The 24,559-nt window shown below is 47.6% G+C and overlaps 2 protein-coding genes across 5 annotated transcripts in view; one reads left to right on the top strand and one right to left on the bottom strand.

Annotated features, from left to right (window-relative positions):
- Nucleotides 1-2,712: 2,712 nt before the first annotated feature.
- The window catches only part of LOC146205912 (cytochrome b5-like), a 45,207-nt gene continuing 23,360 nt past the window's right edge, over nt 2,713-24,559 (bottom strand). For both annotated transcript variants that reach the window (XM_084590577.1, XM_084590576.1), the window contains exons 2-4: nt 8,279-8,534; nt 4,973-5,101; nt 2,713-3,708 (exon numbers count right to left, since the gene is read on the bottom strand). In XM_084590577.1, coding sequence (XP_084446703.1) covers nt 3,646-3,708; nt 4,973-5,101; nt 8,279-8,524 — 438 coding nt within the window. In that variant the 5' untranslated portion in view covers nt 8,525-8,534 and the 3' untranslated portion in view covers nt 2,713-3,645. The remainder of the gene's footprint in view (nt 3,709-4,972; nt 5,102-8,278; nt 8,535-24,559) is intronic.
- LOC146205911 (uncharacterized) overlaps nt 17,428-24,559 on the top strand; it is a 34,516-nt gene continuing 27,384 nt past the window's right edge. For all 3 annotated transcript variants that reach the window (XM_084590574.1, XM_084590575.1, XM_084590573.1), the window contains exon 1: nt 17,428-18,021. In XM_084590574.1, coding sequence (XP_084446700.1) covers nt 17,501-18,021 — 521 coding nt within the window. In that variant the 5' untranslated portion in view covers nt 17,428-17,500. The remainder of the gene's footprint in view (nt 18,022-24,559) is intronic.

The raw sequence follows: 24,559 nt of genomic DNA, 5'->3' as shown, positions 1-24,559 counted from the left end.
ACGCGAAGCCTTCTTCTTGGCGAGCTTTGAGCCGCACGGCATTACTTTGAGTGTCAGAGCCGTGCAGTAAAAAGTCTCAAGGAGCGCAGTCTCGGCATTTACGAGGGTAGCTCTGTTTGTCGTCGCAGTTGTAGGCGTGGTTCGTGAGGGCGGTAAGCACATTTGCAATCTGAAGGTTACCTCTTCATGGGCCCTGTATAGCGTGAACCGATAAACTCAGTGCGACACTTCAAATCGTGCGACGGCTCGCGATATATAGGCTTATCTCGTGAGGTTGCGAGGTCAGGCTTTCGGGCTTTTAATGCTTCGAAGACCACGAATTCGAAATCCACTCAAACATGCTGTTAAAGCGATCGCACTGTACGCCGCTTTATTCTTGTAATTACGTACAGATTGCATGCTTGTACGTAACCTTTAAAAGGCACTGGAAACTTATTCGCCATCTCAGAGCTTGGGCTGAGTTTAAGAAAAAACGCCACTGTTTGTGCTGACAGAACATTCAGTAGTACAGGCTTCGAGGACGGCACTTGAACCTTGCACCTCTGGAAGGGCATATTGTTTGTTAACTGCACCAATGAAATAAAATAACATTTCTCATTTGCCTTCCTCAGCATAGTGTCACTGACAATATTTTTTTAATGCGTAAGTGGGTATGTTTTTCAAGATCGTGTCTTCAGAAGTTTGTCGACAGGATTACGTTCAAACGAAACGAGTGATAAGAAAAGCAATTATTGCACTAGATAGAGGATGAAAAAATTTCGCTGAAGAAAATTTGTGCATGCGGAGTAATTATTACAGTCAATTAGGTCAGTCAGACGTCGGGTATGCCGTGTCACGAGACGTTTATTTTGTCGGCAGGATTAAGTTCTAACGAGATGAGTGATAAGAAAACGAATAGTTGCACTAGAATCTCGGTGGTGAAAACATTTCGTGCATGCGGAATAATTAATTACATCCAATTGGGTCAACAAGACGTCGAAATAACCAAGGGAGTAATGTCGACGTCCTAGGGTAGTCACGTGGTACCCAACTTTCATAGGTGTTACGTCACATTATGACGCCACAAACCAGGAGCCTCTTCTTCTTCCGCCCCGCCGGGGTGGCGCAGCGGTTAAGGCGCTCGACTACTGTGCGAAAGGAAGCGGAATCGAATCCCGGCCTCGGCGGCTGCGTTTCGATGGAGGCGAAACGGAGTGGCGTCCGTGTGTTGTGCGATGTCAGAGCACGTTAAAGAACCCCAGGCGGTCGAAATTTCCGGAGTCCTCCACTACGGCTTCTCTCATAGCCTGAGTCGGTTTGGGGCGTTAAACCCCACAAACCAGACCAAACCATCTTCTTCCGTGTATCTCCTTTCTTCCACAAAGAATGCTTACGCATTCCCCCAATGCGGGTGCCGCAGTGAACTCTTTTAAGGCGAAAGCCTTTATTGCCTCATCGTTGTCGTCAGCAAAAGTGTCACGCTTCTGCGGTGGCTCTGAGTGGTCGAGACGGGATGACGTCATGGAGGTCTCGACCAATCACTGAGCACCACCATAGTATGCGCGAATGCAAGCCTTATATGGTCATAAGCCAATCAATGATTATTTACTTAGTTTAGTTCAGTCGTTCAGTCGTGTCCGACTCTTCGTGACCCTATGGACCATGTCACGCCACGCTTTCCGGTCTCTCACTATCTTCCTAACATCACATAACTTCATCTGCAGTGCCTCGAGGATGCCATCTAACCAACGCGTTTGCTGCCTACCCCTTCTCCGGCGACCCTCTTCCTTTCCCAACATCAAATCTTTCTCCAGCGACTGCTCTCTTCTCATCAAATGACCAAAGTAGCTGAGCTTTAACTTTAGAATTTGACCCTACAATGAGCAGTCAGGGTTTATGGTCGACAATATCGACTGATTTGATCTATTATTTACTAATAATGATTAATTAATTGATGGTTAATAATTGGTAATGCAGGACTGAGGAAATAATAATTACTGATTAATTACTAATGACCAACCAGTGATAATTGCGTAATTAGTTAATTACTAATTATTGCCGTGCACTCGGTAAAATCAACCGCACAACAGTAAACGTAGAACGGCGACGAAGATACAATTAGGAGCATAAATGCACTCGCAGAATGTGAAAGAGTAGTCGCTCGCTTTACTCATAGCAGCATTCATAGCTACATGCGCAACAGTCACGTCGCCAAAGTTTTTTTTTTTTTTTTTTTATTATCAGCAATGTTTTCCAGTGCTTTCCGTTTTGTGCTGGATAGCGCCTTGCGCGCTTGCCGCGTCTTCTTACAAATAGCCGTATGCCGGATTGAAGTCTCATCGTTGTACAACGTTGTGACCAAGAAGTAATGAGAGGCCAGAGATACAATGGTGTCAGCGTAGAAACTTTCTCACCAGTACTAGGAATATATATACATCAATTCAATAAAGGCACCCAAGTGACCAAAGAGGTCGATTTCGGTAACTGCCGGCATGCGTTAAACACACGACAGCAGGACTTTGTACCTTTTACAAGAGTTCTCAACAATAAATCAGTGAATGCAATATTAGAGAACAAAGTAGAGCACACTTAAGAAACGTTCGCATTAACCCCCATTTTGTAGAATATATAATGTCAATACGATAGCAACAAATGTCCTCACCGCTTGACGAGAGATAAGCGGATAAGTCGTACCTACAATGAACCATACAATGGCACGCTTTGTTGAAAAAAAAAAAAAAAAAAAAAGGAGACAGTAATAAATTGAGCCGCAAATAATCTAGGGAACATACGCTCGTTGTTTTCAAAGAGAGCCAAAGGGCTCACCATCGCTCGTGTGCGCCATCTCACACATAGACAGGACAAGCGCTGATTCTCATGTGTCCTCATTTATTTTGCGCTGCCTCTTTGTACGATTCTCCACCGACTAGCCCGTACCAACTTACAATTAATGCGGGTTCACATCGTGTATACTAATCTCGGTGAGCGTCGTTCTGATTAAATGAAGAAATGGATCATCACTGCTGTGGACGGCTGGCCTCCAATAATGTTGCGGTTGTAAGAAGTACTGCTTCTCTCTACGAAGTAACACTAAGCAAAAAATTGTGCCCATGCTGGCAAGAAATCAAGCGGTGCATAAGCACCCAATTTTTCTCATGTCTCCATCACTGCCCCTATTGGGCAAGCAACAAATATTATGAAAAACGTATTCCCGGTCATTCGAAGCGGAACCTAAGAGTGCAGTACAGAGGTTTCAATTGGCGCGCACTTTGGCTGTACATAAAAGTGAGCCGGAACACACTAGATGCTCGAACACTTCAGAAGCTTCTTTTCTATAATTTGCCAATAGCATCAGTCGACGCTCCAGCCGAACAATGTGGCTTCTTAAATTTCACGTTTCCTCCCGTGCAGTGCAGAACAGGATGCGCACAGTGCATCACGTTTGGTAAATCCAGTGCACATTGCAAGCGTTTTATTCGTAACAAACACGACAATAAATACACACTGCAATGAGCTCGAAAGCACGATGGTAGGAAAGTGAGATGCAATGACGTGTTTCACAAAAGTTGACAAGACTCGTGGTGAGTTGGGTGGGGGAGGAATCACAAAAGTTCGTCAAAACTAGGCTGCTGGGCACGTCCACTTTGGCTGGTCGTCTTCAAGCGCTTAGGACTGTGCGGTCACGGCCATTTGCAAGGACAAGTCGTTGAATAGGCTCAGCTGTTCTTCCTGCAAAAATCGAACAAAATGAAAGGAGAACAATGAGCATACTTAGCACTGCTCCGTGATCAGCGTGTTCGACAGAGCTTGTTCATCAACCATCCGCCAAAAGCGGACTTATGAGAGGCTTCGGTGGAAGGCAGTTTCATCTGCACAACGCCAATGCGGTTTTCCCACGGAACATTTCTCGCTCAAGGGCAACCAACAGCTTTCTTTCCCACCAGTTTATTAAATCCACCCAAGTCATTCGATGTCTCTACTGTCGTGACTGCATTCAGAATTTGTACCGTGAGAGGTGCTTATTTTTGCAAAGCCAGGCTGTGCCTCTGATGTCCCCCCGCCGTTCCATTCGTAAGCAGTAATTAACGATTGTAGCACGGCGCGTTTCCCGCACCACTTTCCTGCTCAGGCGGACATCTTCGTTTCACAAAGCAGCTTCGCAACCTGGTCGGTATATAATGCTAGATATTACTTCTAAATGCAGGATATGGCTGCGAGACATGCCGTTAGCGTATGAATTTACTATAACCGCATAGTGAAACGACGCGGGCACGTCTCCTGGTAACAGCTGAAGTGCAGTCATTACGACGGCAGACAGCCGCTTCCGAACAGGTAGCTGTCGCCGCGAGGCAAGCACCACGGGACAGCAGAACCGCCGGAGTTGACACCTTGATAACCACGCTGGCTTTTATTGCGTTGCATCGGCCTGCTTCAGCGACAGCCAAGTCAGCTTCATCATTTTGAAAACAACCCCCTCGCTATGGCGCACCAATTTTCCTCGTTTCTTCTTCGTAAATAACACTTGAGACCAAAGGGGAGACACGCATAGTGCGCTGTCGAGTTAGTGCGAGCGACGCAAGATGCCATCCTATCAGCCGACAGGACTGCCGAAGCGCACCTAATTGATGTATAAAGAAAGTACTGATTATCAAACATGGAAAGTCCGAAGTTTGATGCATCTTGCCAACAAATATATGGCATCCGTATACGTATAGGAAGGGTAACAGGCTAAGGAGCGTCGAAGAATAGGAGAAAACATGCGTTTTTTGACTCCATATCTGGACATCTCATGCTTTTTCCGGTGAAGCAAACACAAAAAATCGGTCAGTAAAGCAGCAATGTATTCTTTTTTTTTTTTTTCTCAGAACTAAAATTAGGACTAGAAAGCAGGTCACACACAACTACTGGGCGTTCAACTGCGTGCGACATGCTGCCCATTCCGCGGGCTTCAAGGGCAGCGCATTAAAAATTTAAAAAATGCGGGTGGTGTTACCTCGACTAGAATGCCGATGCAGTATTGCTGCAGCAAGCTGACCGCTTCCAGTGTGTGGCCGGTGCCTGTGAATGCGAGTGTGGCATCCCTGCCTGCGTGCTCCCACAGGATCTCCTCGCCTCCAGGGTGCTGCGCAGAGCGAGCCATCGTATCAAGTACTGCGCGTGCTTAGCCTCTGAATCGGGACGCCAGCGGCGCTAGCAGTTTCGCCGCTTTCTTCGTCCTGTTTCTCCTTATGATTTTTATCACCTGCGAAAATGGAGTTCTTTCTGGCACTTAGGGCGAAAAGCTTTGCAAGTGCCAACTGCACGAAAGAGCGTCCACAATCAAAGCAAGAGCTCAATGCTCAAGTCTGTCTAGCCTGTCGACAAGCGACTTAATCCGCTGCGCATATTTGCGCTCTGTCGGGTTTAGCCATAGAAATGGGCTAGGGACGAAGAGCGCCGTATGCCCGTGGCCTCCTCGTGAGATGCACAGCGCGTACCATTCACCTTGGGCGAGCAGCCAGAAGCCGCGAGATCAAAGTTCAATGCACCGTCGTTGCCGTCGCTGCTGTCAACTGTCGCCGTCATTCTTTTGCGATGCTTAGCTTATGTGTTACAAAAACCTATCTCCTACGCATGCAGGATCTAGTGCCCTTGTGGCGGAAGTGCGTCGCCGCTGGCGGACACTACCAGGAGCCGCTAGTGTTGTTAGTAGCGAAATTTTCGCTAGCCTATAGTGCATTTTTCCTAGTTTCACCAACCTGCCCCCTTTTACGGCGTGTAAAGTGGCGCGCTCTGCGTAACGAGAGCCGCCTGCTTCACGACAGATACTAAGTTATAACTGTAACGAAGGATTTGTCTCCGTCGGGAAGCAAACCGCTGTCACTTGTCCCAACGCCATCTTCAGGCCGCAGACGGGCAGGATGAGAACAACTAGGGGAAATGTACTATACTAGCGAAGATCCTGCTCCTTTTTCGTCACTTACAGAGTACCCACGTTCATGCGACCCACCACGTGCGTGAACCCCACCACAAATTAGCATAAGCATTTTTGAGGTAGATAAATGACGTCGGTGGTGTAGTAATACCACTCTTCGCGGGCATGAGAAAATAGATAAATATACTAAGCTGGTTAACAAGTTTTCGATATATAACTTAGGCACCGGATTTGGTAGTAGTGGCCAAATCAGATTTTAGACCCTTGAAGGCACGACTACTTTGGGCGCTGTGTCGCAGCAAACGTTGGCCACCTAGAGCCAGAAGACACGTACCTTTGGAGAAATGCCTCCAGGACACGTCACGCATGTGTCTGATGCCTCGAGGCGGCAAATATGTGTTGTGCCAGAGCGCAAAGAGTTATCGCGCTTATGTAAGTCGAAAAACTGATAACGGCTTTTCTAAACAGCGGGTTACAAATATCTGATTGTGACCAGAGATAGCAACGCTCCTCCTAGAAGAATGGTGAAATTCTCGTTGTTTAAAAGAGCTTTTTTTTTTTTTTTGCGAGGTACATTTTCTTTACATCGGGTTATCACTACAGATCAGAGGAGAAACGTGGTGTGGGACGCACAAACATCCTCATTCTTTCCAGTGTTTCCCTTTTTTCTTTTTGTTTTCGTCCCAAGTTTAATTTGCACCGTGAAATTCTTTTTTCTTCTCAAATAAAATGAGTGACCCGGTAGCCTCGTAGAGGAAAACGATTGTCCGTACAATCGAAAACGAAATCAAGCCATCCAACTTCAAAGTTTATTGGCCTGCCATGATACACACTGCCGGGGCTGAGCGCCGGGCATTACATCCGCTGAACACCTTGGAATTACGGCGAAAGAGCACTTATTGCCGACTGTGTGAAACCGTTTGGACGACCCTGAAGTCGGCCTTCACTTAGCCACGCGCCACTTGCCTCGTACCATGATGTTATCTCCGACGAAAAAGTCAATTTTAATAAGATATGCCGATTGAAGCAGCCAAGGCCGTCGGCTTTGGCCATCTAAAATATATGTGTCCTCCTCGTGAAGGATCTTACATTCCGCGAGAGCCATTCAATCATTTCTCAGCAGGAGGTGGAAAGATTTGCGCTTCATTTTCCGGGTATTTCGCTTTTTGATAACAGTGCAATTTTTTGCAGCGATCTGTTGACTGAAAGTGCTCATGGGTAGTTAGGCAAGGTCTCTAATTTGTTCCCCCTTGGTTTGTACAAGTTCTCGTTCGAGCGTCGTTTTAACAGTATCTCTTGCTGGGCTAGTTGGTTTGACATTGTGTTTAACCAAAGGAAAAACGGGACGAACGGGACAGGCGCTGACTCCAACTAAGTTAAACTTAGTTGGAGTCAGCGCCTGTCCCGCTCGTCTTTCTGTGTGTTCCGTCAAAAATTTAGCGCTGTTTTTTTTTTCCTTTGGTTAAACACAGAGCGTCGTTTTCTTCAACTTTAATGTGAGCACTGTCAAGCACCTACGGTTTGCTCGCCCCTCTGCCCGCGCTTATCTAACAGGTAAAATGAATGACTGTAAGACAGTGATTTCATGCCGATGAACCAAAAGAGGAGTAATATGTTTTCTGCACTCACATAAACTTGGTAGTGAGAAAATAGAAACAGAGAGAAAAGAGCCAGTTATTAGCAGGCATTTTGTCCATTGTCCCGCGGTATAGCACCCTGTCCAACTCAATTTACTTCTAAAGTAATCACTTTCAGGTTGATAAGTACTTTACAGCACGAAGAGAAATAGCAGGTACCCTTGCAGCAAACACGAATATATACGGAGCCTCAAGAAACTGCTGTAAAAACGAGAGGGACGCTTGTCTTTCCGCTTCTAATATCTTTTTTTTTCTTCTTTCTCACAAAGCAATGCAATGCTAACAATGCAATTACTGGCCAGGAAGCTGTCATTAATAAGCTTTACGATCAGTTGGACTTTCAGATGCGATTTGAAAGGGGTCACTTTAGGCTGAAATAGCTAAACAGCTTGGACTGACTGCTCTGACGAAGTTCATTATTGCAAAAGGGCTGAAAAATGCATGAGCTTAGCTTGCCGGAAGGTTCCTCTATTCCCAGCTTCACCGTCGTATCAGCTTCGCCGTTAATCGGCCTTTTTCTTAGCCAGATGCGACCACCCCATCTCCGCAAATTTCCTAATCTCACCTGCTCATCTGACTCTTTGCTTTCCCTGCAGCGATTAGCTTCCTCTGGAATCTGCTCCGTTACCCTTAGGGACTGTAAGCAGAGGCCTATTACTCCAAGCTATCTCATGCCAGTCACGCGGGAGACTTTCCCTTTGCGTCAGTGGATAAAGAGACGAGCAGATATCCGGAGCAAGGAACATACCTTGTTAAGAAAGTTTGTCACGTCGTAGACCCGGTTGTGGATCACTATCCAGCAATCGTTATGGTGGCAGTGCTGGCACACGTCTTGCAGTGTGTAGCGGGGCAGCTGCGAGCTCTTGCGGCTCGCCTCCCCGCCGGAGGCCGCGGGCGTAGAGTCCGAGGCAGTCACCATGGATGCGGCGGCGTTGCCCAACTGCTGGAGGCCCGTGCTGGCGACGGCCACGAGAGAGCTCAGAGCATCCAGCATGCTGAATCGGCTGCGCGAAACAATCTCGCTCAGCTTCGCTTTCCCTTGTGGCTGACGCTCGCGAAAAGGCGACAGGTGTGCGGCAGGCAGAGGGGAAAGGAGCACTAGAAGCAGCGGACAAGAGAGGGCCCGTGAAAGCGAGAAATGCTGCGGAGTAATAGGCCGCTAGTGCTGACGCAATTGCAGTTGCGAACAAGTTTTGGTGTCAGTAAAACCGAGGCTGCGAGCGAACGCAAGCCGGCTTCCGGTGATGTACGTCGAACCCATCGGCGCAGCGACGATAAATGAGCTACGGCGGCAGCAGAGATCATTCATTTTAGCGTGTTTAGTGCACGCGAAGAAACCTTTACGCAGTCTCACCTGTGCCGTCATTTTTAAAAGTGCAGGGTTATGGCCGATCAGGTTTTTTTAAGATACTGGTGGCCGAGGACCCATGATGTTGCATTCCAAAAACTTCTTACTTGCCACCTTTACCCCTGGAAAGACGAAGGCTCAAGAAATCGTTGCGAGAAGCGCGTCGTCGCCTAATTGCTATTTACATGGCGCACTTTACTTGCTTCTTAAGCGCACAATATGTTGTACATGTTGCTATTCCATCGCAGCAAAGTAAATGTGTTAACCATAATAATCTTTGCGCAGCGTTTTGACAGTAGGGGCCTTGGTGGGAATAAAGCATGCGGTGTGTGTGTGTGTGTGTGTGTGTGTGTGTGTGTGTGTGTGTGTGTGTGTGTGTGTGTGTGTGTGTGTGTGTGTGTGTGTGTGTGCGTGCGTGCGTGCGTGCGTGCGTGCGTGCGTGCGTGCGTGTGTGTGTGTGTGTGTGTGTGTGTGTGTGTGTGTGTGTGTGTGTGTGTGTGTGTGTGTGTGTGTGTGTGTGTGTGTGTGTGTGTGTGTGTGTGTGTGTGTGTGTGTGTGTGTGTGTGTGTGTGTGTGTGTGTGTGTGTGTGTGTGTGTGTGTGTGTGTGTGTAGAGAAAGAGAGAGAGGGAGAGAGAGATATATACAGTCGAGCTGGATTGCAAAAAAAAAATATGTATATACGGTCTAGCTGTAGGCATTTCAATAGGAAAAAAAAAAAGACGAGACGCTGACCGCTGCCTTACAGCAATGTGTCAAAAGACTTGACCCTACTCTGTGAGAAACTGCTTCATTCCACCGGTTGGTGAAAGGCGACAGAGCTCGTATTGTGAGGAAACCGCAGCAGTTATCACTTGGTGGAGGTCCCCTCACTCGAGGCATTTACTTCCAAAATACGAAACTGGCTAAAGCAGCCGCCTTTTTTCTCGATGTCTGCACCTCGACTTCTTTGGAGAAGATCTCGCTCTAAATACACTCTTTACATTGCGCGCGTATAGAAACGAGTCCAAATCTCTCGCCTCAATCAGAGCGCGCGCGTTTCGCTAAACCGTGCTTGGGCGGGGCAGTACCTTCGATGACTACCGCAGCCGCGTGCACGGTTCCCACGCTTACAGTGGTTCGTTGCCACCCGGCTGCCTATGACCCGTATTATTTGCCTCGGCCGAATCGGATACTGCGCGCATCTGATTTCACGGCGTTGCTCACGGTTGCCGCCAACGACGCCCATAGCTTTGAAATGCGGACTGCGTGTTGGCACGAATTAAATGGTGCTGCTGAATTTCGCCGGCAGTCGGCCCGATATCGCCGCTCCCGATTCGTTCCTTCGTGCTTCGCGGGGGTTTTACTCTGCGCGGAGACAAAACGGGGGTGACCCCGGCTTCTGCCGTTTCTAATCCACATCACAAATGCGCGGTTTCTGTGCCAGGCCACGGTACCAAGGAAGACCCTTGTCTGGGGTTGCCGCCGTCATCTGTCAGCTTGCTCGTTAATTTTTATGCAGAAACGCGCACGGTGCAGGTGGCGAGCGCACTCATTCTGGCCAAGCCGCCTTCACCCAGTATGCGATAGGCGCGCACATTGCGCGGCTGCCAAGTTTACGGTGCGCTCAACGTCGCCCCCTCGGGCGACGTATGAACAGGGAGTTTCTCCGAAAGCACACTTACTGGTGACACTGGCGAATATGCTCCGCGCTTACGGTTCGCGCTCCGCGGCGCTTCACAAGCGTGGGCGCCGCACTGTGCGCGCAAGTAGCCGCAGGAATAGTTAACGTAACAAATATCCCGTCATATGCATAACAGCGGCAGAGCTTCGACAGTTGCGGTCATCTCTCGAGTGAGAAAAATAAAAAAAGGAATGGGTTTATTTACGAATCTGCGAATCGATTGAGAGCGTGTTGGCTCTTTCGTAACGTTTCCATTGCGTAACGATGGGCAAAAGCAAAGACAAATATATCGAAAGCCGTGCAAGTCGCTGTCCTGGCAAGCGCACGAGAGCGCGGCAGAAACAAGCGACCCGTTGTATTTATAGCAGGCCGCGACAGGCCCAGTGAGATCCGCCGTCCTTCAGCCACTGTCGCACACCGTTCTGGCGGTCTCTCAAGAACGAGTTCTCTTAGAATCAAAATGATAGAGCAGCCAGGGTGCAACACCCAAAGGACTGCTCAAGGCAGACAAGTGTGCAGACCTTTTCTAATTGCTCTTTTATTACCCGCATATTTTTCTTGCTCTTCATCACAGCAGTGGGCGTCGCGGTTGCTTTCACACTTTTGTGTCGCGGGTTTCTTTTGCGCTCGGTGCGAGGCAATTCGAAACGACGGCCCGAAAAGACTTGGCACGGGCTCGCATTTGATGCCCGCCCTGTATACGGTACCTTGACCGCCGATCTCCTGCCTTCAAGGTCGCACGATACTGGCTTAAGGCTGAGGCTCCATTTTCGACCCTCGCTAAAGGGGGAAAAGGCAAATAATGAATTCAGCTCGAAGTCAGGAGGAAAATATGAGTGACATTGATCCCTGTGGTTGATTACGGAGCAGTCAAACGGGATTAATCATGCTTTAACTTTAGGTAAGAATTTTCTAACTTGAACGACAAATTAACACCGCGACAAAGTCAGTTTTGCAGGTTTGATGGCCGACATAATTTCACCCGGGTTGCTCATTCGAGCAAAATCACTCAGGGGCACTTCACTCATCAGTTTTGAGAAACGGCCAACATGCTACGCTACAAAAGAGCCAGGATTCTCTAACCAAGGTAAGCACTTTTTAGCCCGTTGTTTGGGGCATGGTGGTCATTGCTGCTTATCAAAATCTACATGAACATGCACATAAAGCTAAAGGTTTGTATGCGTCGCTCACACCGGCTGGAGGAGTGAAAGCCAGGCCAAAAGGCGAGGACGAGAGAAAGCACGGCAAAGACGCACACAGGGCTGGCTCCTATTAGGGGCATTCGTAATTGAATCAGGAAGATGCCAGAAATATGGCGCCATACTTTAAAGTAGCCTGGAAGTGTTAACTGTTGAAGATCCCTTTTTGGCAAGAGATTTCTTGTCTGCCATTGACCTTTTGCATGCAAACTCGAGGCTGCAGAAAGCATTCGACTTTGTCGATTGATGTTGGCACTTGTGCACGTGTTATCGTCTAGCACTCCTCTTTTCAGCATCTGTGTCACTCGCTTAGCATGGAAACAGAGCCTAACGCGATGGATTGAGGCTTTATTTTCGTGTCACATAAGTTGCATTTGTCTAGTAATGGCATAAAATTAATCTGCTGCTGCTTATACATTCAAACTTGCCACCTGACAAGAATTGCGAGCGAAAACTTGGACCCGAATTTTCCTTACTTATTCCTTCATTCTTTTTCTTCAGCTATTGAGTCTTTTTTTTTTTTTTTTTTTTTTTTCTCGCGTGAACTGGATTCGTGTGTGGCGCCAATAAATCATTCACGAAAGAAGCGAGATCTAGAACCGCTCAAACTGATGTCATCGGCTCTCTGGCTAGCCACGACTCCAGAAGATCTATCTAAGAGCGCTTAATGCTCTTCCTGAATACCGTCTCAGAACCGCGGAAGGACGCCGCAGACTGAGCCCAGCACGCCTTAAAGGTAACGGTGCCCGTTGCAGCCTTATCGTTTCGCTTAGATAAGGCCGGTTCGCTAAGCGGACCGCGGTGGAGACATCTCGATGATCGGACAGCGCCAAACTGCGGAAGCCTGCAAACTTCCTTCATTGCATGACCACTTGAAACCCTCTTCAATGCATCTTTATTGTTTTAAATTTCTACACTCTGTGACATACTCTACAGGGGTAGCCTGCAAGTTCAAAAAGCTCTCTTCCGCCTAGGCGCGCCTTTACAAAAGCTGCGCTGCTTCAGGAAATCACTGCATTTCGGCACGTGTTGTAGCCGTCGGTCAAATTTTGTTGCTTGTATTTGCGCATGAAGACAAAAATAGAGCGCACGTGTCGCGAAACCTTGTTCCCAAAGGCCACCTTTCGCAGGTTCGAGGCACTGTTGCCGGGTCGTAACCTCTTTTCGTTCATTATTTTAGAACTGATGTGCAACATGTTTGGTTATTTATCTGTGATCATCACGCTTAAGTGCGCGAGAGCATCCCTATACTTTACCGCAAGGTTCTGTAATAATTGCGTTATAATTTCACGTCACGTTGATGTAACGAGGATGTTTTCTTTCAGAGACAGCTCTTATCCGGATCAAATTTGTTTGCCGCTTGCCACAATTATCTCGCTCACCATGCAACAAGCAGAAAAAAGCAGAAATGCAAAAACATGGAGTGTTCGGCATATTATAGGGAAGTAATAAGCGGGGAGGGGGGGGGGGGGGGGGGGGCATCAGATGAAGTGCGCTTAAGGACAGGAGGAAATCTAAAGTCGATAATTTCTAGAACTATCCGTTTGGCACACGTTCAGGAATGCCATGTACGGCAGAAGTTGTTTGTCGCCGATTTTCGAGCCGCGCTGGGATCGCAGAGGTTACGGCCATTGGGGCCGGTGACTGCCTAACCATTTCAAAATAGCTTGGAAGAATGACAAGCTTCCTTGTAGCAAAGAGGTTAACTTCTTTGAGCCTGCAAGTGTAGTACATGTCGATCATCTAGTCGGCCTAACCGGATGGACTTGGCGAAGCAGAATCAGCTTAACTTTGACGCTGTTTAATGCATGTCAGAAAGCATTTTCTCTCAGAGGGTTTCATTAGGGAGTCCCCGCCACAAACTTTTCTAACGCCTCGTGCCTCTGTTTCTACCAATGAAGCTACCAGGAAACAGCTGTCTGTGAGAGAAATTGAGAGTAATTACTAGTGAGTAATTACTCCCTTCCATAGGAAAACCTTAAATGACATGCTCATTTGGATAAAGGATTTCCTTGCTGAACGCCAACAGTTGTTACCCGCTGATATTTTTTTACTCCCTTTGTAACCTCCTCTCTGGTATACCGCAAGGCAAGGGTCTTGTTTTCCACCTTCTTCTCTTTTTTTTTTTTTTTAGTTTAGATAAGCGATTTACCCCACGTTATTACTTGCAACTGTCGTTTATTTACCGTTCATAATGCTGTGGACACTTACGCTTTTCATACCAACTTATTCAAAATAGATGGCTGGTGTCGTAGGTACCTGATAATCTTACATACTTCCTATCATAGACGACCTAATTTCCCGACTCCGAGCTGTCTTTTGAACTGTTCCCATTGCCTCATGCAACAATTTGAATTAGATATTTAGATGTTAACCGGTATTTAATCCATTGATATTATATGGCAAGTTAATAGCGAGCACCAATCACCCTCCTCCTCCCCTATATCTGTGGTATAATTTAAATATAGTCGTTTCTTAGCTAAATTACTAGTTCATAAAATCCTCATTCGGTAGAAGTTAGAATATTCGTTGGCTATCTGGCGTTCCCCTCAACTTAACCTAATTAAATATATTGAAGCTGTTCACAACTATGACGTTTTATTTACCAGCTCAAATTACTCGCGTACTCCACCAGCTCTCCTTATCTTAAGAACGAAGCAGGTCGCCTTAACCTCCAGCAGCGCGTAAATCGTAGCGCAAAATTCATCACGCTTTCCTTTATTGTACTCCTATTCAACTCAACTCACTCATTGTTCTGCAGTCCGCTCATATCATCACAAGGCCGTTTACCCCCCTCGAGCTCGCGCCACGACCCGTTATTTTTCTTGCACCAAGTGACGAAGCAAAGAAATAAACGTAAGGAGGGTAAATAGCGCAGGCATGCAACTCAAATTGGCCGCCTTAGTCATTGCAACACTTCACCGGCGGACGTAGTGGATGTTGTGTATGCACTGAACTTCCTGCGCGCCTCATGCAGTCCACCTTACCAGTGCAGCCTAACCACGACAAAACATTGGTGCGTTGATGGGTAAATAAACAACACAGATCGATGAAATTGGGTGTGCGTGCCAGAAGTCCGCCTGCACTAATGACCTTTCACTGGCACTAAACGTCAGCGGTCGTGACGCACTCGTCAGCAGCCACATGCACGCCCGCCTCAGGCCCTCGGACGCGGCCTTCGGTGAACCCGACAAATGTGAGAATTACTCGGCTGAATTCTCCGCGCGGCATCGCAAGAGCAAGCATGATAATCCCACACTCGCGCTCTCTTGCACTTATGATTGCGCGCAGAGGAGGAAAGTCCGCTGTGCGCAAGCGAGGCAGCTAGCCACCATTGTAAACAGCGGTCGAATGACTAATGGGCTGAAAGCTGCTTTCTTCTTTTTTTTTTTTTTTTTTTTGTTTTCAGTGTTCATTCATTTACTTCCATTTGTTCGTTTTCTAGTTTGCTTCTGGGCACAACCCACTTGTTTTCTTCCGGCACAGAGATCGTTCAGTTAGGCTTTCTTCGTGTTCGCAAGGCTATACAAGTAACGTATCTGCTACGTAGGGCTACTTCATGGCTGCATCGCCACTATTGGCGGCACAGTAAGACCCGATAAGAACACATTCTGTGCACGGCGGAAACGACACGATCCCGTTCGGCGACACCCAGCCGTGAAAGTGTTTTCAACAGCAACGGCTGCCCACGATCACAACGGCCTCGGGCAGGATTATTTGGTCGCCAAGGGATTGGACCTTAGCACCATTCATTAATGATCCCAGAATTCAAAGAGCTGCTCTTAATACATCGATGCGTCAAAGTGCAAGACGTCCGCATTCAATACCTCCTCATATTCTTCAATTCAGTGACACGGTGGAGCGTGGAAGCTCCGCCAACCGGAGAGTCTTCTTGGCCGTGGGCAGTTTGCGTCGACAACCTCTCTTTGGGACGCTAAAAGACCCGCAAGCAGCCCAGTTTATATCCAGTGGTGCGTGCACCTAAAAATGCCACTGTGGGTAGTGCACGGACGCTCATAACAGCGGCCGTTGTTCTTTGTGCTCCAGTGGAGCATTATTCGACGCTCCTTCTTCTCTCAGGGGTCGGCCTTCGCCCGCTGCGCTATTTCTGATGGCTGCCCTAATCAGCGCTGCATTCTCCCCTCGTCTCGGGATCTTGATGCCGCCGCCAGAGCGGTGGCCACGCGCATCGGTGGCGGCGAAGACGCCCGTGCACGGGGCGAGCCGTCCGCATTTAGCGCTTCTCTCGGCGCGCCCACTAGAAACCGCTGCTCTCAGCCCGTTCGCGGTGCCGCGCGTCACGCTCTCTGCCCCCTCGAGAAATGAGAGGGACCCAACTGCGTCACCGTCGCCGCGGGCGATGGTCGACGCTCGCCCGAAGTGCCTGGAGCGCCACGTTTTGACTGTCGGTACGGTAACAGCGGCATTGCACCACCGCCGCCACCACTACTAACGCCTCCACCGCGGCTGCCGATCGTACGAGCCGTCTATCGTGGCATGACTTCGCAATGTCGTGGAGACGCCTCGTCTTCAAGCGTAGAGGCTGCTGCTTCTGAACCGCGATTATGCAAACAATTACAGGAGAGTCATATATATTTCAACTGCCTTCTTAAATTCTTCTCTGACTGCGCCCCCACCCCACGTACGAGGGAAAACCTTTCCTTTGTATGGAAAGGCAGCAAGTGGTGGGGGCAGGTGAACCTGCGGAGCGCAAAGATGACTAGTAGACGGTGGGGACAGTCGGGCTAGTGGGCGGGCTAGCGATTCTCTTTGTTGCTTGCACCTGTTTTCGCTATCTGTATAAATTAAGCTTCTGTCATAACGATTCGTAGAGGCGAACATGCCGCTAAGAGTTCGATCGCAAAAAATTCTCCTATGCGAGAAATAAGTCAGTTTTCCCTAATACCGCTATTGTTCGGAGAGAAAAGATCTAAATCGAAACTATGAGTGCAGTAATGACGTCGTGTATGTTTAGTACTGCCATGTTAGAAAAGTTACCAACAGGTGTGGCAAGGTAGTGCTATATTGCCATATTTCGTGCGAGGATAAGATGCGAAAACAATCATCAAGCATATTCAAGGTCGACCTGTGAAACGACTCCACTTTGCACAACGTATACTACCATGTTGTACGACAAGGGACAAACAGGCCGCTTCTGTAGTGACTGCGTGAGGGGAGGGATCAAACTTAGGCTAAGCGGAAATAGATATGTGCACTTGATCGCGCATAGCAAAAGAAGTATGTGCGTACCGTGGTTTTGAAACTGGTTGTTTGGAATGGGTTGACATTCCATATCTACTTGCTAGACCATAGGGTGGATCATATATATAAGCTGAAGACCCTCTTCTGAACATTAGGAACAGGCGTCGCCTTTTCCGACTGCCCACAACCTTGAAAAACATTTACGCCAATGAAGTAAATATCGCGGCCAAATTCTAGAAATTTATTTTTCGCCAGAATTATTATAGGCCCTCGCGATGCGCCTAGTAGCTTTTAAAGTGTGTTGCGTGTCGGGATTGTACCTGCGGCATAGATACGGCAATCGGGACCTGAGGAGCAGTGGGTTGGCAGCCACCGGCTTTGCCCTGATCGTCCTTCGGCCTTCCTCCAGGCGGCGCGTCGCATCCGGTGGGAAGGTTTAAACTTAGAACAGACTAGGACGGCGAAAACAAACGAGTGGCACCGCCAGAACGAACCCAGCCCGTGCTCCGCGTGCCCCGAGGTCTCTGGAGCAGCTCTCGACCACCGACAGACGTACGACGATGGCGCCCCGAAACTGGAAGCGGCCGCTGACGCTCATCTACAACGACAACTACAAGTACGGCAACAGCTTGTATTCGGGCGCGCTGGACGACATCGAGAAGCGCTACCAGGCATCCCTAGCCAGGACGACCTTTAGGGCTGACCGCGGCGACCTCGGACTGAGCACCTTCTCTACCTCCAACATCGGATCCGCGCCGGAGCCGTCCGTGGGACGGCATGCCGCCACGACGAACGAGCCCGACAATTCGCTCCTCTCGCCGTCTTTCTCGGCGCCGTCACGGTCGCCCGTCCGGTCCATGCTGGACGTCGACCACGACCTGCGCAAGGCGCGCTCCCAGGGCGACTTCAGCCGCCTGCGTAGCGCGATGCGACCCAGCTCGTGGAGTGACGAGGAGGCACTCATGGACGACCAGAGCTACTCGCGCAGGCGCCGTCGCAGGAGGCAGGACAGGAACGAGTTCATCATCAGCTCGCCGACTGTGGCCGCTGGCGAGAGCGTCGAATATTACTTCGACAAATGGTGAGCTCAGTCGCTTGTCCAGTGTTGGTGAAATTAATCTACAAATAACCAACAAGTTTATGAGGCAGTGTACGATGCCAGCAAACATGAGCCGGTGCCCAAGTCTGCTGGCATGAAGCTTCTGGGCAGACGTTCTAGCATTTCAGAAAGTGAGTCAATTTACTCCTGTATTCAGCCGCCGGAGATACAAATGGTCTCGAATGAGATCACGGTATGCTCACCTGTTTCTCGTGATAGGTATGTATCATCATTTGCTGCACGATTAGCACGTACAACATTGTTCAAAAGTCTTCACGGATCACGGTTCACCTTTGAGCCGTGGTGGATCACGTGCAACGCCCTTAAATTAGACAAAATGATCTCGAAAGGTGAGAGCGACAGTTCTTCCCACCTTACACAGATTTAGCTTGAGAAGTGTCATAATTGCTCCACTGTGAAAAGAAAATCACGCAGCTAAAAGACTTGGTCAAAGGTATGCGCACTGCAATGCGTTGGGTTACGTCCTCTCGGATAAGCAGTAGCCACGACGTAGTACACCACCGTACCATATCGCCGTGTAAACGAAGTGTCGTGAGAAAAGGACAAGAGGCAAAAACATAATGCGAAAGCAGAAGCCTCCTTTTTTTCGCGCATGCAAGTGGCTAGCACGTTACGTGGAAGAAAACGCGAACTGTCAGCTATGAAGGCTAAATACTGAACTTGTATGGCTTCGCAAAAATGGAGTGAATGGCATAATAACCAGACTATACGTAATCATTGCTGTTGCTGTATACACGCACTTCAAAAAGAAAAGCGTGGAGCTTTTCATACGGTGAAAACTGTCAACAGATACCTTTCGTATAATGTAGGAAAAATGTTCTGCGTGTAAAATTAGCTTCTGGTGTCACCACCTTCTATGAGGTGCACCAGATTAACCCTCTACCAAACACATCTTTAATTAATGAGGTAATGGGAATTATTCTCAACTGATTCCGAGCTGAGAACCACCAAAAGCTGTACTGAACAATGAACATGTACTTAAGATTTCCACGCACAAACAGTCCACGCACGACGGTGCTTTTGCCAAGGTTTGTCTTTGCCAACTCTATCCCAGCCACAGAGTTATCCTTGCGTTATCTTCGAAATTATTGCCCGTTAAAAGCGGACTGGAGGTCTACAGAACTGAGTGTTAACGCTATAAGTTTATCTGCTACTCGGTCATATGAGAAGTTTTTTTTTTCTTCTTTAGCTTATCAGCAATGAGAAAAAAGTGATGTCCGTCCATCTAAAATCGTTTTATACTGATCTCTTCACTTCAATTTTAAAGTACCACACGTAGTCTGAACATATTTATGGGAGGCGGGTACACGAGCGCTAGCCTTAAGTCGTGCCAAACAATAAAGGCACACTAGGAGAAAACTACACCCCTTCAGTTAATTCCCTCAGCAAACGACGCCTGTCCGGCCGCAAAATGCGCATTTATAGGCGATAAAATTTATAGGCGATTTATAGGACAGCCATCGACTGGAACGATCTTCCCGCTGACATCGTCGCTCACTCTAACCCAAGCCATTTCAGAACCGCCATTGAAAACTTTTTTTGTTAATCTCGACAATACTGTCAAGCCTACCCCTCATGTAAAACCCCGTACTCCTGGGGTCTTTGAGGTATTGGAAATAAATAAATAAATAAAAAATAAGACATCCTCGCGCCAGTCGACTGAAGCTCCTGATGCTTCAGTCGTGACGCCCTTGCAGGAGAGCACGGGTTGCCACGGCTTTGAAGCGAATGGCGGTGCACGGTAGCCTCTGGGATTCGTGGCTCAACATCGGAGTTCACGCAAGCAATTTACTTGCGAAGTCGGCCGCTGGTGGAGACACTTTGTATTTAGTTTGTTTTGTTTTTTTTTCCTTTTCTAGCTTATCAAACCTCTGTTTTCGGAGAAGATGGCCTCTTTGTGATGAGAAATCGGTACCTAATCGATATGAGACAGCTTATATTTTTCCTCGATGTCTTATACGCTGCGCGATCATTCCAACTCCATACCTTCATCTGCATGTCCCCCGTAGCGCTACCATGTTCAGGACTATACGAGGTTCTAGATTCACCGCCACACTTATGGCGCTGAACGGTTCAGTGACAATGTCAATTGATATGGCTGATAGATACGCGCTGCTGGGGAAAATTCGGCGGAAATTTCACCATTCCGTGCCAGTCTGATTTCAGCATTCGCTGAAGAGCCGAGAGACCTGCGGTACCCGCTCATCCAATTACATTTCGACTTTTGAGTAGCGTGGAGTGACCGGAGCTAGTCAGCAGTCAGCTAGCGAGCTGATGGAAGAAAGGAAGGTCAGAACAGGCATGTAGGAGCGCAGTCAACCATTTCCTTACGAAAAAAAAAAAACAAACTAAGTTGGGAAGGTGCATCTCGGGGTGTTTGCGCAACAAACTTTTTACGCACCATCCGCTCATCCGCTGTCGCAGTGGCGAGTTAACGATATTGCTTACTTTTGCTCGCGACGGGCGCACTTAGGCGCTAGAATGTTTCACTATCGAGTGTATGTAGCCTACAAATGAGCCTATACATATCGAGTTCGACAACATATATATATATATATATATATATATATATATATATATATATATATATATATATATATATATATATATATATATATATATATATATTTTATCGAGGGTAGTGAAAATCAGGAGATAAAATTTCGAACCTCGCGCTTTTCTTATTTTTTCCTGCCTGCCGAAGGTTAACACAGAATGGAAAGTTTATTGAGAAAAATGTTCTTACTTACTACTGCATAATTAAAATTAGGATTTGAGTTATATTTTTCAATGCTTGAACGATAACACATACTCAAGCATGTTAGAATGTATCAACTACAGAATTTCGAGTTCCTCCGCCACTTGCTGTCGTAGCCCTACGCACGCTTAAGCATTGTTTTCCCGGCAGTGCTTGCATTTGCTGCTGTTGATCTTTAGGGCACGTCATACGTCTCTGTAAGTTGATGCAATCGTTTTACTTTGAGGAATACTTTGCATAAATGCTGCTAGTACGGTACCGTGACTCTTTTGTGTTATTTTGTGCGAGTAGCAACGAGAGCCGTTGGTGTTATTTTTTTTTTTCGATGCTCTGCATCGCGCGTAATACGTTTGTTGCTACGGAGTTACCCAACTATCTTAGGTTGACATCAATAAGGCTAAAAACCTGAGGAAAATTTTGATATTTTTCTGGTGCTTCTTTAGACATCAGCCGCTGAGAGACCGCTGCACTCTGTTCAGCAAATGAATACAATACTCAAGATACATACTGTACCTCGATGATGATATCCTGCCTCATGTTGTATTCGTGCAAAATTATGCCGCAAATTCTACTCAGAGGTGTTTGTCTGCAGCATTGGGTGCGCGCAAGAGCGCCCGTCAAGATTCTCGGCGAGCGTCCCTCTCAATAAGAAGGCGTGATAAAGAGAGAATCAATCAAATATGTAATGTCTGGACAGTGACAAAAGATATAAACCTGTTGCACATTGAATACGATGCTTATCTCGTCACCGCGAGCGCTTCTGATGAAACGCTCGGCATGTGCCAACGGGTTCTCGCAACACTCGCCCCACGCTGGCGCTAGCTCTATTCTTCTGAAAGAACCCTCTAAGCGCACAAAAGAAGGGTATGATAAACGCATCATTAGCTCTTCCTTACAAAATCTAAGGCTAGATACTTGAGACTGAACAAAATGCAAATATTCACGCGTGTATCAAGGCGGTCCTTTCAGGTGGTTTTCTCAGGAGGTCTCCTCAGACGGGCATCTAGACTGAAGTTTGTCATTTCAACGATGGATAGCAGCTGTTACAAATTCCCAGCAATACTTTCGACGAAGAACGATGCCTGACTGCTGGCCTCGATCAAATTTATTTCATTCATTCGCTGCTTACCAAGTTTGTATTGGGGCTATCTACAAATGAGTTTCCCCCGTGATCATGGCCTTGAACGTAGTCCAAACCGAAGGGCGTTGACAAAGCTGGCTCGAAAACGAAGCTGTAGGCTCCAACGGAAGCGGTGGGGCGGATGTTTATGCAAATAAATCCTTCTTTTTTAATGAAATGATAGAGTGCTATAACGGAGCTGGCTTACTGGCGTATGTAGAATGAGTCTTTCCTTTCGTTCGTTGACATTCCCGTTGTTGCCCCGAATGACCTGCTTTCTTACCTTTTGAGTTCAGGCTAGCAGCCTACCAGCACAACTGGCGGCATGCGTGACATTTTGACTTAAAATCGTATCCTAGTTTAAAATTAGCCATCGCCGGTCATCAAGTATATAGGTCATCTACCAGACACTTGATATTCTGCTGTTACAAACAGTACCAAGCAGCGGAGCCGCATCGATATGAGACAGCTTATATTTTTCCTCAGTGTCTTTTAATATTATGCGCTGTGCGATCATTCTAACTTCATACCTTTATCTGCATGTCCACGTAGACCATGTTCAGGGCTATACGAAGTTCTAGATTCACCGCCACACTGATGGCGCTGAACAGTCCAGTGGCAATGTCAATTGAAATGGCTGATAGATACGCGCTGCTGCTGCTGGGGAAAATTCGGCGGAAATTTCACCATTCCGTGCCAGTCTGATTTCAGCATTCGCTGAAGGGCCGAGAGACCTGCGGTACCCGCTTATCCGATCACATTTCGACTTTATAAGTAGTGTCGAGTGACTCGAGCTAGTCAGTAGTCAGCTAGCGAGCTGATGCAAGAAAAGAGGGCAAGAACAGGCATGTAGCAGCGCAGTCAACCGTTTCCTTGCAAAAAAAAAAAAAAAAAAAAAAAAGAAACTAAGTGGGGAAGGTGCATTTCGGGCACAAGCGCAGACGAGGACTTGTTGACGCTGTTGTAGATTCCGCTCTTGGTTCATGGCTAAGTTCATCGTTCGTTTGCCTCACTGCCCCATCTTTGAGGTCTTGCCCTTCAAAGTGGTGCCCTCTCGCTCTTGTATTTTTGTTGTTGCTGCTGCTGTTGCTTGTTCTGTTTGTTTTATCCTCCCTATCTTTCACTCAACGATGGCTGCGAGCTGCTGAGATGCGATGATTCGATGCAATAAAACAAAAGACGAGCCAGACACGCAGACGCATGACGCAAGTGCACCTGTTCGCACCCGTTGCCCCACTGGCTTGTACACAAACATGCCAATTAGGTGCCGCAGGTCTCGTCTCTTTATCGCGTAGCGGGATTGCTCGCGCTCGAACGAGTTGTGCTTGAACTCTCGCTAGAGCGATACTTTCCCCACTCTCACCGCTTCCTTCTTTTTACCCCAACACCTCGAGTACTTTCTTTTTGCGAGTCGAGCGTTTCCTGAGTTCTCTAGCTTCCGTTCCCTCGGACGTCACTGCGATCGCGTTTAGCCCCGTCCGCCCGTTTTGAACCTGGAGTCTTTAAAAACACTCAAGTTTTCGTCTGGGAAAACTGGCCACGTTTCAAGGTTGGCCGAAAGCAAGCAGATGCTAACCTCGGAGCTTGAAGGCCTGGTTCGCTGCGCATTCGGTGTGTTGGCACCGCGGAGCGCCGAGCTCCGAAGCGCGAGATGCTTATCTGCGAGCTCCTGTCAACGATCCGCCACAAGGTGCGAGTATAATTGAAGCTGGAAGCCGGCAGTCTTACTGTGGCAGAAAACTTCTTTTTCAGGTCAACGGCCACATTGAGTAACATATTTTTCATGACCATGAATTTTTCAAGACATTCATCACCAAATTAATTATATGATTTGTTAGCCCACCCCTCATGTAACTCCCCTAGTGGGCATTTGAGGTACAATAAATAAATAAATATTCGGGTTACTGCCGTACATTTTGCGGGTATACGGTATACCTGAGCGAAGGCGCTTAGCAGTAGCCGCAATATGAGCGTTAGCTATAAAAGCAACTGCTGGAACTAACTGGCAGAAATTAATTGCTGCCAAAATGGTCGACAGGCGTATACTAGGTTTCAATCATAAAGGTACAAAAATTTGCTGTTGAACGTTTACCATCGCGCATAACATTGTACTCCTTATATATGTATAACTTTATTAAGGAGCCGGCAAACGACGGGTTAAAGCGTCGTGACGCTGACCAAGCGTCGACCCGGGGTTATGCCCTACTCTGCACTACCTCATTTGGCCCGTTTGTGGTGGGTTGTGAGGCTTGTGCTTTTCGAGCGCACCCCTTAATTTCATTCAGAGAATGTTTTTGTTGCAGAATAAGATAAGATATAATGAACAATTCACGTAAGTTTAAAGCGGCAGTTTTCGCTTTAAAAAGCCAATTGGACTTTGTAAACACAACTAAAAAATTTAAAACAAAGCTTTGTGGTTGAGAAAACAACAAACTTTTGAATCGTTTATTCCCAGACCACTCACAGCTATGGCTTCATGGCTTTGGTGTTCTGCTGCTGTTCCTAAGGTCGTGGGTTCGAACTTTGCCGCGGCGACCACATTTCGAAATGCAAAAACAACCGCGGGCTGCGCAATGTCAGAGCAGGTTGAAGAACCTCAGGTGGTCTACTATTCCATAGCC

The sequence above is a fragment of the Amblyomma maculatum genome, chromosome 1 (assembly GCF_055883805.1).
Source record: "Amblyomma maculatum isolate TAMU_Amacu chromosome 1, ASM5588380v1, whole genome shotgun sequence".
In the NCBI taxonomy this organism is placed as follows: Eukaryota; Metazoa; Arthropoda; class Arachnida; order Ixodida; family Ixodidae; genus Amblyomma; species Amblyomma maculatum.
The sequence above is the reverse complement of the archived record's forward strand: the minus strand, read 5'-3'. Positions and strand labels throughout refer to the sequence as shown.